We start from the raw sequence: 16,700 nt of genomic DNA, 5'->3' as shown, positions 1-16,700 counted from the left end.
GACCTTTCAGAGCTGATTATGTGGGTAAAATTGATGGAGGAAGAATAATGAAAATATTATTTGCTCCAGATAATTTGAAGTATTATCCTTTTTTTAAATATTCATTTTCCCATCCTAAAATAACAGCCTTTTTACTGTTTCTCTCCCTGCCCCCCCTTATCTAGGACCAATGGATTTACTTACACTGTAAACAAAGAGGAATTCAATAAAACAGCCGAAATGTTAGGTAAGTGTATTTCTTATTGGTATACTAGTTAAACATGTATTTATGGGGAGACTTTCAAAGTCACAAAGAACAGTTAGATACCTAATTCCCATTGAAAGTCGCATTATGTCTGGTATCGCAGTACAATATATGCAGTAAAAATACTAATGTGAGATCTGAATGAAAAATAAACTGTTTTTAAAATGTTCTTGTTTGCATGATTAACTCCAGCTTGGCATTGGACATAGCCTTCTAATCAATGTATGTGCTTCTCTTTCATCCTTAGATTCTCGGATACCCATAAGGAAACTTGTGACTGCAAGACTTTAATATTAATCAAAAGGCTTTGAATTACTTGACTGTGTGCACTATAATCCGCAAAGAACACTGACAAGTACTCAACTGAAGTATGGCTAGGTACAGAAATATACATCTTGCCTTTTCCATTTGGGAATTTTCCTATGTATTATACTAGATGGTGGGCAAAGGTTGTTCAATTGGAATTTTTTCATTACCAGTACTGAACTTTGTCAGTACTGATGCTTACTGTGTTCCTTTTTAAACTAAATTTAAACATCTTTTTGGATACATATTTAAGGAAAAAATGCACAGAAACATCTACTTTAAATACTTTTTTAGTTTTTGTTACAAGGAAATGTTTTGTTTCAAATAGGTTATTTCATCAATGTGAAACTGTAATTGATAACTAAAGACTTAACATTAAACATAATATTTAGACAAAAATGTTGCTGGTTGTTGTATCTATGATATGGCCATTGTGCTCTTCTTTCATAGAATAAATGTCCTGTAACTGCCAAAATGCTGCTTCGATCTTTATCACTTGTTTTATAACTTTGGTATTTTGTCATTAACAGATAGTTAAGGGTTAATGTCTCTTTTACCTGTAAAGGGTTAAGAAGCTCAGTAAACTTGGCTGACACCTGACCGGAGGACCAATAGGGGGACAAGATACTTTCAAATCTTGGTGCAGGGAGTTCTTTGTTTGTGTTCTTTGTTTTTGGGTTCGTTCGCTCTCAGGACTGAGAGGGATGGGACATCAATCCAGGCTCTCCAAATCTTTCTAAATCAGTCTCTCATGTTTCAAACTTGTAACTAACTAGCCAGGCAAGGCGTGTTAGTCTTATTTTTGTTTTCTCAACCTGTAAATGTTTCTTTTTGCTGGAAGGATTTTTACCTCTGTTTGCTGTAACTTTGAACCTGAGGCTAGAGGGAGTTTCCTCTGGGCTATATGAATCTAAGTACCCTGTAAAGCATTTTCCACCCTGATTTTACAGAGATAATTTTTACCTTTTCTTCCTTTAATTAAAAGCTTTCTTTTTTTAAGAACCTGATTGATTTTTCCTTGTTTTAAGATCCAAGGGGATTGGGTCTGAACTCACCAGGGATTGGTGAGGGGGGATGGTTAATTTCTCCTTGTTTTAAGATCCAAGGGGTTTGGATCTGTGTTTCCCAGGGAAGGTTTTGGGGGGACAGAAAGTGTGCCAGACATTGATTTCTGGCTGGTGGCAGCGTTACCAGATCTAAGCTAGTAATTAAGCTTAGAAGTGTTCATGCAGGTCCCCACATTTGTACTCTAAAGTTCAAAGTGGGGGAGGAAACCTTGACATATTTATTTTTATGTGCAGCTGGGACTACCAAGTATTTAGCTTCTGCACAAAATCTGCCTTAGCATTTAAAACTGATTTTAAAGCAGTTTGCGCTGTTTTCAATTGTTAAAATATTGGTATCAGTACTTATTGTGCAATGCCTTGTTTCTTTGTGAATGAGGCTTTATAAATGCATTTTGTCAGTGTTACTGCTCTTCTCAACTACCGTGTGATCTGTGTGTATACTGTATAAATAGATGTGTATTCTGGTATCACCACCACCACCTGTTAAGGTGGTGTTTGTATCAGGGATGTGTCTTGCTGTCCCATGAAAATCTGACTAAATTCAGCTTAGTTTTAAGCTTATGGAAAAAAAAATCTGTTCATACGTGCTCAGTACAGACTTGCTACAGTTTCTTAGCTACATTCCCTAAACATTCTGAGCATGCTCCAGCCAGAGCTAATCCGAACTTTCCCTGCAGTTTTAGTTCTGAGCTGCTCAGGACCACATTCCGTTCTGGTGCCTAGACACAGAACCAAAGGATAGAGATTTCCTCTCTTTACTGGGCCTGGCAGTGTAAAGGAGGAAGGCGCCTTATTTGAATTCAGAGGGGACAAGAGGTGGACTAGGAGTAGGGGAGTAGATTGGGACAAAAAGCCTGGAATGTAACCAAGATCCTGGGTCTCACCATTCTTCAGCTGTCAGTAAACATCTGTGCAACTCACTGCTAAAGTGTCTCATCCCTCTCTAGGACTGGTTCACGGAGAGGATGACAACACTCCTTTAGCTCAGTGGGTTCTAACCTAGCTGATGACCATTCCAGGTGTCAATATGATGATTGACTGATCAAATATTTTTTTTCAAAAACCCTAGGAAATTACCCCCACCCACCCCTACCCCTGAACATTAATGCTGCACACTCAAATTAGTGGGGGGAAGGCACTAGCCACCTTAATTCTGGCATCTCCTAACTTTTGAGTGTTTAATTTTTGTGTGTAGTGAGTTTTTTAATATATCTCTGTATCTAAAATGTTCTCTGCTACAGGTGTTGTGTATCAGCTGACTGCTACCCACGAGTTAACTTTGTCACTGGAGGAGCAGAGCTTGTAATTTGAGGGTTTTTTTTTTTAATGAAGAGCATGGTACATGTAAAACTAATTGCATAAACACCCACGTATGAGGCAGGTAACATGGGTAAATGGTGTAGGATGTGTACATGGAAGTTACTACAGTACAGGGTCAGGGCTTCTAAACCTTTTTCTTTGAGGCCCCTCAAATCAGCCCTCCCCTGCCAGGAGCTGGGTCTGGGGCCAACAGCAACACCCCCTCCCCCTTCCTGGGGCACAGCTGGCTGTGATGATGGTTTCCAGGGGCGGGATTAAGGGCAGGGCCCCGGCGATGGGGAGAGGCGGCTCCGCGGTCGAGTCTGACACTGGAGCAAAGAAACAACACGAGCTTCCCTCGAGCCTGGCGAACGCGCTTCCGGCGCTTGACAGGGGCTCGTGCTAATTGCAACAGCGCGCACTTCCGGTATGGGAGCCGATCGGACGCGTTTCGCATCCTCACTTCCGGTATGGGAGCCGGTGGGACGCGTTTCAGCAACGCGCACTTCCGGTTTGGGAGACGGTCGGACAACTTTTGGCGGCGCGCACTTCCGGTGCACGCGTGCTGTGCCGCCGCGCGCATGGGGTCGCGCGTGGAGCTGGGGTTCGCGGAGGAGGCGGCCCCGTGGCGCCTGCGCAGCGCCCAGTTCCCCAGCAAGGTGGGGGGGCGGCCGGCGTGGCTGGGCGAGTCCGGGCTGCCGGGCCCCGCTGAGCTGCGCTGCGGGCGGTGCGGGCGGCCCTGCGCCTTCCTGCTGCAGCTCTACGCGCCGCTCCCCGGCCGCCCCGACGCCTTCCACCGCGGCCTCTTCGTGTTCTGCTGCCGCGGGCCCGCCTGCTACCGGCCCGGGGCCCAGGGGCCGCTGCGAGGTGAGAGACCCGCCCCGGGCTGAGACCCCCCGCCCGGCACCTGCCGGGGGCCCTGCCCCGCCCCATAGCCCCGTCCGCTCACTCCACAGGTGATTCCTCCCCCCTCAACCCGTGACGTGTAAACTTTTTGGGGCAAGGTCTGTGATGCCTTTGTACAGCGCCTAACACGGGGGCCCTGGCCCCTGGGTAGGTTCCCTAGGCGCCACCACCGTGCAGAAAATAATAATCCAAACCATCACTCGGGGGCTTTTGTGAACTGCCCTATGCTGTTGCTCATTGCACAAACGGCGTTTGGTCCCTTCACTCCTGTATTTCTTTCAAGTTTTTAGGAACCAGCTTCCGAGGAAGAATGACACCTATTCCTATGATCCACCACCTGAAGCGCCCCCTCCTGAAGGGCATCCCCCTGTGAGCCTCCAGCTTCAATGTGGAGCTCAACTGTGCAGAGTCTGTGGCTGTTTAGGGCCAAAGGCATGTTCCAAATGTCACAGGGCCCATTACTGTAGTAAAGATCATCAGACTGTAGATTGGAAATTGGGACACAAACTGTCTTGTGCGCAGTCAGGTGAGTTAAGTGGAATTTAAAATGAACCTGGGGAGATTCTGTCTGGAAGACAAAGCAATGCTGCTGCTGCTTGTTTTCTTTTTTCGCCTTTTGTATTTTAAAGAGAACTTCTTAAAATGTAGTGCAGTATGGAACAAAAGTATGATGCAAGTCCAACAAGAGTTACTTACGTTCTTAATACTCTAGCAAGGGAAGACTCAACCATTATTCTTGTTCCTTTTGCTAGAGACAGTACATTGCACAGGAGAAATAACACTAATCTGTATTGCCTTCTAAATTGACTAGACAAGCATGTCCACATCTTTATTATGCCATAAAACTCTGTAAAGAATTAGGAAAAATCAAAGGCTGTATTGTTTTAGTATAAAGAGAAAACTAAGTTTTGATTCTATTTATAGGACAAATTCAATGATGATGGGGTGTCTGTGGCTTCAACATAACCCTTGTGTTTTAACCATGAATAAGTTCCTTCTGCAGTCCAAAATGGGACTGCAGAAGGAACTTATTGTTGGGAAGTGATTGTTAATGTAAGGAGATGAGAGAGTCATTAGGTGAACTTACCTCATATAAAATGGTAAGGGTCTAAGTGTATTTAATGAATCATGTCTATACAAGTTGATTCTTAAAGGGATACAGTCAAGGTTAGTAGACAGAAAATATGCTAGCAGGTATTGGTGCACTTGGTACATTTTCTTTTATACTCTACCCCTACTTGTATGCTTTTCTCACAAGTTCGTGTTGGCAGGTAAAGTGACACAAGAACTGAATGCTGCAGAGAGTGGATTTCTTATATATTTCATATCATTTTTATTGAAAATGTTCTTTCATCTTCTCATCAGATACTGTGGTCCTCTTACAGTTATGTGGGCTCTGGTGCACACAGTGGCATGCCTACATTTTTTTCCTGTTTCCTACTTGCAACAAATAGGCATTTAGTGGAGAATTATTAGGTGCTGTGTGCTTGATTCACGTGAGTACACCAGTCAGAAAGAAGGCTTTTAATTTTAAAGATCTCTGCAATGTGTTATCTGGTTTTAATAAATCCACTTCTGTTCTCTTAGCCCAGATACCTGATCTGTTAAAAAATAAACTACTAGAACAAGTCACTGTGAAGTGAGAGAATGTTTTCATACTTTGACCACTAAGAACTACTTACTTAGGCCAACATGTCTGTGTTGACTCTCTGTTTTGTGTTCCAGGCCATCATACCCCCAACTTGTCTGTTCATCTGCCTATTGCATCTTGTCATTACTCCTGATCAGTGATTTCATTCGGGGGGGACTGTTCTTGTTTTACTCATTTGTGCAGTGCCTAGCACTTTGGGGCCTCAATCCTGATTGGAGCCTCAAGACACTACCACTATATAAATAATCATATTTGCCGTGGCAACCTTGACAGTGCAAGTTTTAAGCGAGAGAGAACATGAAATATAGCATTAAGCAGTGAAATGATAAAAACAGTAGTTCTCTTGTGTGTTGCAGCTCAACTGGACACTGCAATTCCAGATCACAAGTTCCTTTTTCCAGAGTATGAAATTGTAATAGAACCTGAGGAAATGGAAACTCCTGGTGACAGTCAAACAGATGCAGATACACAAAAGAACTTGGAGAAACATGACGAATTGGCGGCTGCAGGCGGTGCAAGTAAGAAATAAAACGGGCTTCTGAGAGAGTTTTCTACATGCATTGTGTGTTGCTTCACAAATTGAAATATTCAGTGATTCTAAATCAAGTGTTAACTATAAACTACATATTACAAAGGATTAGTCTACAAATCATCATTGAAGAAAATGGAAAAAAACCATTGTAGCTACTGCTTCTGTTAACTATAGTTCATCACTATGTGCATGTCATTTATGATGTGTGAAGTATATATGATTCATTTAAATTACTATTTTTAAATTTTATTGAAAGCATGGTAATGAGGTAACTAGTGACTAGATTCATAGCACTGTGCCAGTGTTCTGGTTTCGTAGGGGAATTTCTTGAAGACTTCTCTTAGTCTCTAGGTTTACTTTTGGAGACAACTTGTAGTTAGTAGCTTTTAAAATGCTTACCCGGCTGTACCTAAAATCTGGCCTGTGCTAGAAGAAAGCTTAAACCTGTTTTGAAAATGGGTTTGCAAACTCTCCATATACTCCTGGGGGAAATTTGCACCACTGCACAATGCAGTGTTTGTGCAGAAATCAATGTTCTGCACAGAATTTCCTCTTCTCTTCTCCCCCCCCCCCCCCCCCCCGAAGTGGGCTGTAGAGCTGCTGGCCACTACTAGGGGTGCTGGATCCAGCAGAGGCCAGCTCAGAAATAGAAGACACTGTGGTGTGGGGGAGAAGGGGACAAAGCTAGAGGGTTCTGGGCAGCTACAGTTCCCCGCATGCGTTAAAGGAAGGAGGCAGCATGTAGGAAACTCCACACAAGCCCAGGATCAGGCTGTTTCTCCCTCTAGATCCCTGGGCTCTGAGAGGGTAGGGGGTGTGTCTGGGCTGGAGGGCACCCCGCAACTAGGCTCTGGGGCTTAGGGGGTGCAAGTGTCTGGGCTGAGGGTGGGGGCTGTGGCTGGGCTCTAGGGGAGGAGGTAGTGCAAGTATCTGGACTCGGGGGGCACCTTGTGGCTGGGCTCTGGGGGTTAGGAGGCAGAAAAACAGGAACTGTGTTGTCATAGGGTTTTTTTAACTCTCTACTCGGGTGGGGGAAGTTGTCTGTATTGTTACATACTTGCTGACAAGTATTTTGAAATATATTTCTAAAATAATTGAAACTGGTGTGATTATATAGTGTTATTTTAGCAAATAAAATTTGCAATTTTAAAACATAGTGCAGAATTTTTAATTTGTTGGTGCAGAATTCCCCCAGGAGTATCCTTAACTCTGAATGAAACATGGGAAATCCTAGAGCTTTTACATGAAGGGTGAGTGAATCATGTGAAACTATATCCACATAACTGGACTTGAATTCAGATATAGTGTGGTTTGAAGTTTGTGATGAGACAAAATGCTGCCCATTTTTAAACTTGTAATTTAACATTGTCTAAAACTTTGTGGGTGGGGTGTATTAAAGATACAGAATGGTACAACCACACTGAGCATGAGTGATGAGCATTGTATAAGGGATGCAAACACAGGTCTTTTCAATTGTTAAATTTTTGAAGTTGTAAATTTACTGACTCCCACATGTGCATACTTCATTGGTCTTTTTTAGTGTCAAATTCAGAAAGTACAGCAGTTTTGTGCTCCATGTTTCAGACATACTTTCCCAGATGAATTCTGCCTGTCTTCCTTGCATACTTCTCTCTAATATTTAAATGTATGCTTAAAATAGTACAGAACTAATGGGTCACACAACTGGCTAAATCCGTTAGCTCTCCAAACAGGCTGAAGCTTGTCTCTGATGTTGCAGTTTCCTTTCCTGAACATTAGATGCTTGAACTGATTTTAGATGACGGTAGAGACACAAATATTATTTTGTAAACTTTAACTTTAGCCATACTATGTTACCCTGTGTTGCCTTTTTTCCCTTTAGGTGATGGTTTTGAGTCACTGGATGAGGAGGTATTGGAGGCAATGGCAAAACATGAGACTCGAGAAGACAAGATTTTCCAAAAGTTTAAAAATCGAATAGCTGCAGAGCCAGAACAGGTAAAAAGAAAAGTATCTTTTAAAATACTAATCACCTAATAGTCAAAAGGTGGATGCTGTTGTAGAAGCAGCAGTGATCTGTATGCTATGTATAACCTGTATGCTCAAAAGGTCTGTTACACTTCGCCCCCCACCCCCTTTAATACCTGTGAAGTGGCTTTCCCCCACACTTCCCTCCTGGAATGCTTGTGGGATGAATGGGCTGCCTAAACAGCTGGAAGATCAGAAGAGCTCCTAGATCAGGGGTTGGCAACCTTTCAGAAGTGGTGTGCCATGTTTTCATTTAGTCACTCTAATGTAAGGTTCCGCATGCCAGTAATACATTTTAATGTTTTTAGAAGGTCTCTTTCTATAAGTCTATAATATATAACTAAACTATAGTTGTCTGTAAAGTAAATAAGGTTTTAAAAATGTCTAAGAAGCTTCATTTAAAATTAAATTAAAATGCAGAGCCCCCCAGACTGGTGGTCAGGACCCGGGCAGTGTGAGTGCCACCTACCCCTGTACTAGATAGACAAGATGTCTGGGACTCTAATTAAGCAGCACTCACACACCCAGTGCATGGACACTGGCTGAGATAGTGTGACCAACCAGACGCAGCCAAGTCATCTCTAGTCGCAGGCCATGAGGAGTAGGTCCTTAAAAGGGGAATGAGCCATGTGCTCAGGAGTGCACTCACAAGCTTGTACCTCCCATGGAGGCCCTTCGCTGGGACCGCCTGGCCAGTGGTTCGCTGCATTGCATTCCATCGTGCCTCGGGAAGACTTACCTTCATCGCACCATCCATCACTGTGCTGTGGGACACTTACCTTGAAGGATCCTGACATCTCCAGTGCCATGCCTGTCCTGGGAGCGTGAGCATGTGTGTGACACCCTCCCTCAACCCCTTCTTTTGAGCTATCAATACAATAAAGGTGCTGCTTTCTGCCAAACTCTGGTGGGTCATTAGTCCTCCCTAAGCTTACTAGCTGACCCAATTTTGGGTAACAGATGCCTGCTTTATTTTTGGAGCATATATTGCAGCCTTGATGCTTACATAGCATCCTGATAGTGTTTCTATCAAGTGTGCCTCTTTGGCACAAATATCTTAAATAGCTGAGGTCAAAGATGGAGAGAAGTTTCACTAGATCATCCAGTCCACATGCTGACCAACATAGAATAAAAGTCCCCAGATACAAGACCTACCTGATATTATCGCAAGGTGTCAGCCAGCTTTGTTAAAGTTTGACTGTCATGGTCTTACCCTCACTTGAAACTGGGGGGTTTCAAGTTGAGGACCAGCATGTATTCCCCCACCCTAAAATCCTAGGGTAGGTCTCCTTCGCTGCCACCAGTCAGGTTAAAGTGTCTGACACATTGCCTGTCCCCCAAGCTTCCCCTGGGGAACCCAGATTCAAACCCCTTGAATCTCACCAGAGAGAGAGAGAAACAGCCAGTTCCCCTCCTCCCCCTCTTCCTTCTCTCCAGCCTGCTCCGGAGAGATATACACCGAGTCAAATCCTTGACTCAACACAAAGAGGGACTCACTTCCCCCCTCTCCTTCCCTAGTCCTGGAAAGAGATACCTGATTCAAACTGCTTGAATCAAACCCAGGAGGACTGTCTCTTCCCCCCTCCCCTTTCCCTGAATTTCCACAAGAGAAGGAATTAACCAAGTCCAAAGAAAAGAAAGAATTTATTAAAGAATAAAAAGAAAATACAGAATCTCTATGAGCCCAAGCTGGACACTCATAGGGTATAACCTTATCAATCTCTGGAGAGAATTCCCCCTCCCCCTTTCTCAGTAAAAGCAATATTAGCAAACAGGAATAAAGCATTTCCTTTAGCAAACACACAATTGCAAATATAGAAAGGCAAATTAGTCTTATGATTTGATTTCTAATTAATACTCACTATTAATTAGTAGAAACTACTCCAGGAGAACTTGGAGACATGACTGTCCTCTCTTAGATCCAAAAAGAGTTCTCTGAGCAAAACAGGGAACACAGACAAAGGCTTCCCTCCACAGAGATTTGAAATTCCCCTGTCCCTTGATTGGTCCTCTGGTCAGGTGTTTCTCAGGTTACTGAGCTTGTTAACCCTTTCCAGGGAAAAGAGACCTTAACCCTGATCTGTTTGTTTATGACATTGACAAATTAAGAAACTCATCTAGGGCTTGGAAAAATCTACTTACCCAAGGTAAGTAGAAATTTAGCTAAGGTGGGAGGGTTGAGTGGAGCTGGGAGCTACAGGGAGAGGGGGATCTGCTGCCCTTCTGTGGAAGGGGAGAAAGCAAGTAGAGTAGCATCATCTCTTTTTCCCCATCCCCTGCACGTTCCCTTCCTGTTTTTCTTTTTTCCTTCTAACCAGTGTCCAAGTTGCAAGGTGAAACTGCATCATGATCACTCAAGCATGAGTGTACTGGGGGATGGAGGGGGGGGTCTTGTTAAAGAGACAGAACTGTGAATTGAGAGACCTGGGTTCTGCTCTGGTACCTGCTACAGATTTCCTTTATCTTGGATGAATCAGTCTACTTTCCCTACTCCCAAACAGAAGCTTTGAGTCTAAAATTGTTATAGGGCTTTGAGATTCTGTTATGGAAATGCAAAGTATGACTGTTCGTTGCTGGACCAATGCTAGATGGCTTGGGGAAATTCTGGCATTTTGTTTCCTCAAGCAGTCAAATCATATGAGACTTTTTTGTTTGTTTAAGAAAACCTATACCCAGTTACAATGGACTTTGCTAACAAGTTTTAGTGGGAGGAAAAACAACCTTGATCAATGTCTATTTAAACGTAGCTCTCTGTGATTGGTTATTAATTATACAACTGAAAAGACTGTCAGTTACTTAACACTTCTATTCAATTTCAGATTCTCAGATACTGTCGAGGAGGAGAAGGTCCCATATGGATCTCAGGTGAAAACATTCCTCAGATGAAAGATATCCCAAATTGTTCATGTGGTGCCCAAAGGATGTTTGAATTCCAAGTACGTGAGTTGGTCCAAGGATATGATATTTTTGGTGTATAATTAAAAACCTATTAAGTCTGAAATAGTGGTGTTAGCCGATGGCTACAGAGAAAGGAGTTATATTTGAATTCACAGGATAGCTGTGCTAAAGTGTAGAAGCCTCAATTACTAGTGTAACACTCCTTATGAGATTTTTATCACACAGTAAATAGCACTTTTTTCCCTCCTGATCTGTTTGTAGCCAACAAAATAGTACACTTTTTCTATCCAGTTGAGGGTCTCATGAATGTCTTCTAAATGTGGAATTCTATGGAAAAAAGTAATAGGTGAAGGGGGGGACTCTTTCAGAATTGTTTCTGATACTACTGCATTGTTTAAAGAGAAAAATGTTCTAATGTGGACTGCCAGACTTTCAGTTACGGATGCCTTCACCATGAAGTTCAAACAGCTCATGCTCCTCCAGTCTTCCTTGTGCCAGAGGGGAACGTTTGTGTGAGGGAGTGTTCTGCCACATTGCTGACAGTAGAGAAAACAAACTGAGGGAAAGAGGAATCTGGTGTTAAGTTTCATTGTAGCTAATGTGCCCAGTCACCTGTTGGGGAAAATCTCTTGTCAGTTACTACCAAGTGGTGCCTCTAAATGCAGATTCAGTGTGGTGGGAATATGGTTCCTGTTTGCAGTGGTAGAACCCAAATGTGAGGGAATGCTGGAATGAAAAACAACTTCTTTCCTGGTACTGAAATACACATTCAGTGAATAACATTAACTGTTTTTTTTATCAAAATCTTTCATGTACAAGATAAGAAGCTTGACATTCCATTTAAAACAGTGTCACTTATGATTTCTTCAGAATGTTTACTAAGTGAATGCTTGGCTGCAGGATGGAAGTGGAAAGTCCTTTCATTTCACCAGCTCACGTCATTACATTAATTCTGTCTATACTATACTGTGCCTTGCTACAGGACCTTAGGACTTGTCTACACAGGAAAGTTTTACCACTTAAATTGGTATAATTATATAGTAGATTCCACTTAAAAGCAATCCTGATATTAGCAGCTTCTGGTGAGTGGCAACATGTTGCTGGGAATCAATCCTTTTCCATTAGTATCAATGTTAATGAAATTGTTATTAGCCAATGGCATGCTGCTTGTTTGCAATTTTTTATTTATTTATTTATGTTTTTTTTTTTTTGTAGGAAGGCCCCCACCTGCAGGCAGCTTTGTGAGCCTGCAGCTGGGACAGGCCTTCTTTGGCAGTCCCTCAAGCCTACCTGTGGCTGGTGCTAGCCTGTCCTAGTGTTGCCTTCTGGGCCTGCAGCCTGGCATATCTGCCTTCACATACACAGGGAGATAAGGGGGTGTGGGAAGAGTTTGCAGCCTGCATTCTGGAGCTGCATGGTCCCTCTCACTGCCCTCTTTGGGCTGTGCATAAGGAAATAGGTAGAGGGCCCAGGGAGAGATACTATTCAGCTCCATGAGTCTGAAGGCCCTGACGTTTGGGCTGCAGCCTCCCTTTCCTGAGGAAGGTTTGCAGCCAGAGAAGGCATGTCCCAGCACTTCCTTGCCTGCCTCCCAAACCTTCCTTTTGTTTATCAACATCTGCTGGATAATAGCAAATTTTTGCTGGCAATAGAGGGGTTGCTTACAAGCAGAAACTACTGTACATGTATAACTCCCTATGTGGACATGCTTATTTTGGTATGAGAGTGGCTTTATTTGGTTTAGTTTAAATCCCTTCCAAACTCAAAAAAAAAAATCCAGTCTCAGCTCCAGCCTGCCTGGTGAGGTGCTTAGGAGCCCAGGTTTCCCACAATACCCTGCCTGACTTCCAGCAAAAGTTTTGACCAAATCAGAACATTGCAGTTGAATGTTTTGATTATTGAATCAGCATTTTCCAACAAAATAATCTTTGGAAACTGATCTGCTCTACTTATAAAATTAATGGATGTTCTAGTTAATTATGCCTCCTTGCATAGCTGTAATAGCTTGATTATGGTTTTCCATCCTCAGACTAAAAGGTGGAACTCTTGCACTAGAGATCATTCAAAGATGGGAAATCTATTAGTCACAGAAATGTAGGGATGGAAGAGAGTTTAAGAGGTCATCCTTCCAGCCACCCACCTCCTGCTCAGTCAGGATTAAAGAATTAAGTATATCTAGACCATCCCTGAGAGGTGTGTGTTGACATGTAGTAGTGGAGGCCTTGTGAAACAAAAGATAACAAGTAGCCCAAAAGAACTGCGTGGGTTAGCAAACAAAGAAATTGTGATTTAAAATTCATTTATACTTTTACTGGCCTTTACACATTTCAAACCGTGCATCAACCACCATATCTTTTCTCCCACTGCAAAACAAAACAGCAAGAGCCATGTTCTTGACCTGTCTTACAAATCATGTCTTGTGTTCCTAAGGTTATGCCACAACTCCTGAACCACCTGAAGGTTGATAGCCTAGGAGAAAGTATTGACTGGGGAACACTGGTAGTCTACACCTGTGCTGAAAACTGTAACCAAGCAAATGGATATATGGAGGAGTTCATCTGGAAGCAGGACATAACTGCAGACTCTACTTAACTACTACACATTTATTTTTAGTTTCTGTAAAGAAATGAATTGAGTTTATACACATGTACTGAAGTGTTACACATTGCAAGAAGGAAAAAAGGTAAAGAACTATTATTTCATACTGAGGAACTAGCCCAGAGTTGTATCACCTTTAATGTGTACATTGTAATTTAATGACTTAACTATAATTTAAACAGACCTGGTTGAAATTTTTTGTGCATGTCACCAGTACATATGAGCCTGAGCATTTAAGGTTCCTACCCATTGTTTGGTTTCACTATCCAAGATGAAGTAAAAGCTGATGGTTGAAAATTTCATTTTTTTCCTCAGCATTTTTTAAAAAGCAATCTTTAGTTTCACTCAAACACTTCTAGTGCTCCTAGAGCCAGTAAATTGTCTTTTATAGTCAATTTTAGGCTTGTTCAGACATTGTTTCCTTTAAGTCAGTGATGTTAAGAAAATGCTGAGACAATAGAGATAAGCAGAGTGATTGTATCTGAAACCCAATCATGTACTGCATGTTTTACTTGGTAAAGTGCCAGCTTAGTTAATGTACTTTATCACTCAGTGTTTGTTTGACAGTGTGCATTTACTTTATATAATTGCCTATGGAGTGAGAAATGAGGCCCAGAAACAGTGATGTTTTGCAGTTACTGCTGCAGGGGCTAGAGTCCAGCTGGTTGAACAGTGGTGTGGCAATCTGACTCTATTGTATGAGGGAAACTTAGTCCCTGCCCAAAGGTTACACTTTGTGCATAACATTGGGGCTCTTACTTACACTATAAATTAAATGACATGCTTCTATAGTATGTTTTACAGTTTTTTTCAAAAATATTTAAGTGATAGAACTCTAACTTAATTTGGCTTCCAGCTCTATAGTGTTTTAGCATTGGCAGTTAAATTCCTCTAGCTGCCTATTTTTACACCAAATCCAGAGAGCAGAAATATTCCATTGCTGTGAAGATGCTCTGCAGCAGTGGTAGCTTAATTATTGAATTTGCTGTCAAAGTAAATTGAAAAATTACCCCACCTGTTACAGGGGCTTTAAAAAGATTCTCTCTCTCAAAACAAATCTAGAAATAGAGCGAGCGCTTAATGGTGTGATGCAAATGTTTCTCCAATGTCTTAAGAGAAACTACATTTGCATCAATGTTATTCTGAGGCAAAAATAGTTCTCCCATTCACATGTGTGTTTAATTGGTTAATTAAACTGAATCTCAACTCTACCACATCTGGAATATGTTAGTTCTGGTGTATTATCTCAGAACAACTTCCCCTCTGCAGTACCTTGGCTCATAGCAAGAGGTGTCCCCTTGGAAACAGCACCCATATACCCAAGGTATCTGATAGTTTCATATCTACTCCTGTCTTGTGCACAAGCCTATCCTCCCCCCAGCTTTATTTAGACGAGCTTGATCCATGCCATAGGGGATTGTACTTTTATATCCTCTTCAAGTTGAGACTAATTTTATGATAATATACATGGAGTGTTTTATGCTATACAAACTTTTTCTAGACACCAGATTGAACAGGGTAAGATATTTGGTCAGTTACTTTACAACATACTGGTGTTTAGAAATTTCAAGTTCTGGGCAATCCTACCAAAGCTCACAGACTGACATCTACGAGGCAAGTTTCACAAACAATGTTTAGAGATTCCAAGGCCAGCTGGGACCACTGTGATCATCCAGTGAGTCTGACCTCCTGCAGACCATATCAGATCTTTCCTATCCTGTCTTGTTTTAAAAATGGGCAGTGAAGAAGAATCCACCACAACCCAGGGTAAATTATTCACCATTAAAAATGTAAACCGTATCTCCAGGCTGAAGTTGGCTAGCTTCAAATGCCCACCATTGGACCATGTTATACCTTTCTTAGCTAGATTGAAGAGCCCCTTGTAAGTACCTACCTGAGCACCAAATATTTAATAACCTGTAATCAAATCACCCCTTGAGCTCTTTGTTTATCACTAAAAGGCATGTTTTCTAATCCTTTAATAATTATCAGGACTCTTTTCTGAACCCTCTCCAATTTGTCAACATCCTTCTTGAATTGCACCAGAATTAAACACTGTATTCCAGCAGCAGTCAAAGGTAAAATAACCTCTCTAGTCTTACTCAATCCTTTTTATGCCTCCCAGGATCACTTTAGCTCTTTTGGCCACAACATTGCAGTGGGAGCTCATGCTCAGCTGATTATCCACCACCCCCCAAATCTTTTTCAGATTCTATCATGCAGTTCCTCTGCAGAAGTAAATTATTAGCCACACAGAGGATTCAGGAAACTGCTGCTAAAGAAGTTGTAGCATCCCTGAAGCCTCTAGCCCTTGCATTAGTCAGGTCAAAACATTAACCAAGTGTTCTGGCATTCCCTTTAAGTGAAAACCATTCAAGTTTACCTGATTGTGGCTTTGTCTGCTATTCTTAGCCCTGTAGTTCCCAAAGGATGCAGCTCAAACCACTCAAGTTCTGTCTACACTACAGCATCCACTGAAGGAGATGTAGCAGTTGAGAATTACAGGTCCAGACATCAATAATGAAGTCTATAGCGCCACTGAAACGCATTTTAAAATGTGCAGTTAAAATTGGGGTTTTGTTTAGTGATATGCCCTAACAAATTTTTTTAATAAAAGGTAGTGGTTGGTTGTCCACCATTCTCAAAATATGTGAAAATTAAAATTACTTAAATCTTACTAAAGATAGTATACAAAACTTTGAGGAGGAAGGGAGGAGTGAAAGAGACATGGCTAACCTTAAGTTTAGATGGTTGTTTTTGAAACAACAATATTCTGGGCGAGAGAACTGCAGCTTCACAATTTTGTTCCTTTTGTCTGGTCCTATGTGGAAACAGCAGTTTCAGAGTTATCTAGTTTAAAAAGTTGGCCCTTAATTAAGTTAAGCAAACATGAATTCAGCCAGGCCTGTCATTCTTGTGTCCTGTCTATTTTATCTTTAAACCTTTGAAGTCACCCAGAAAGCTTGATGGGAAGGGTTATCACCATCACAATTGCACTGAGCCATCTCAGCTGTGAGGAGGCTGGAATCTTCCTAACTTCAGCCCCTCAGCTTGTTGAACTCCAGCTGCAGTGCAAAGGGAAGTTTCATTATTTATATGCTGAAATTTGGGACATGAGGGCTTTGAGACTGCACTGGAACAAAGTACTTAGAAAAACATCAGTTTATGAATAGCACTGCTGCAATCATAAAG

The 16,700-nt window shown here is 42.0% G+C and overlaps 2 protein-coding genes across 7 annotated transcripts in view; both read left to right on the top strand.

The window, feature by feature from the left end:
- The window catches only part of GNPAT (glyceronephosphate O-acyltransferase), a 42,681-nt gene extending 41,656 nt beyond the window's left edge, over positions 1 to 1,025 (top strand). For all 6 annotated transcript variants that reach the window (XM_045010902.1, XM_045010899.1, XM_045010898.1 and 3 more), the window contains exons 15-16: positions 165 to 226; positions 492 to 1,025. In XM_045010902.1, the coding sequence (XP_044866837.1) occupies positions 165 to 226; positions 492 to 535 (106 nt within the window). In that variant the 3' untranslated portion in view covers positions 536 to 1,025. The remainder of the gene's footprint in view (positions 1 to 164; positions 227 to 491) is intronic.
- Positions 1,026 to 3,481: 2,456 nt separating this feature from the next.
- PDCD2 (programmed cell death 2) lies at positions 3,482 to 16,053 on the top strand. The gene is made up of 6 exons (XM_045009140.1): positions 3,482 to 3,783; positions 4,106 to 4,348; positions 5,830 to 5,991; positions 7,867 to 7,982; positions 10,832 to 10,948; positions 13,341 to 16,053. The coding sequence occupies exons 1-6, from the start codon at positions 3,498 to 3,500 to the stop codon at positions 13,500 to 13,502; spliced, it is 1,086 nt and encodes a 361-aa protein (XP_044865075.1). The 5' UTR covers positions 3,482 to 3,497; the 3' UTR covers positions 13,503 to 16,053.
- Positions 16,054 to 16,700: the final 647 nt, after the last annotated feature.

Source organism: Mauremys mutica, chromosome 3 (genome assembly GCF_020497125.1).
Source record: "Mauremys mutica isolate MM-2020 ecotype Southern chromosome 3, ASM2049712v1, whole genome shotgun sequence".
NCBI lineage: Eukaryota > Metazoa > Chordata > Testudines > Geoemydidae > Mauremys > Mauremys mutica.
The sequence above is the reverse complement of the archived record's forward strand: the minus strand, read 5'-3'. Positions and strand labels throughout refer to the sequence as shown.

What these genes read in the sequence shown, in the direction of transcription:
- PDCD2 (XM_045009140.1), top strand. Translation starts at nt 3,498, where the DNA reads ATGGGGTCGCGCGTGGAGCTGGGGTTCGCGGAGGAGGCGGCCCCGTGG. An exon ending in GGCCCAGGGGCCGCTGCGAG is followed by an intron (nt 3,784 to 4,105) that starts GTGAGAGACCCG and finishes ATTTCTTTCAAG; the next exon opens with TTTTTAGGAACCAGCTTCCG. An exon ending in AAAGGATGTTTGAATTCCAA is followed by an intron (nt 10,949 to 13,340) that starts GTACGTGAGTTG and finishes TGTGTTCCTAAG; the next exon opens with GTTATGCCACAACTCCTGAA.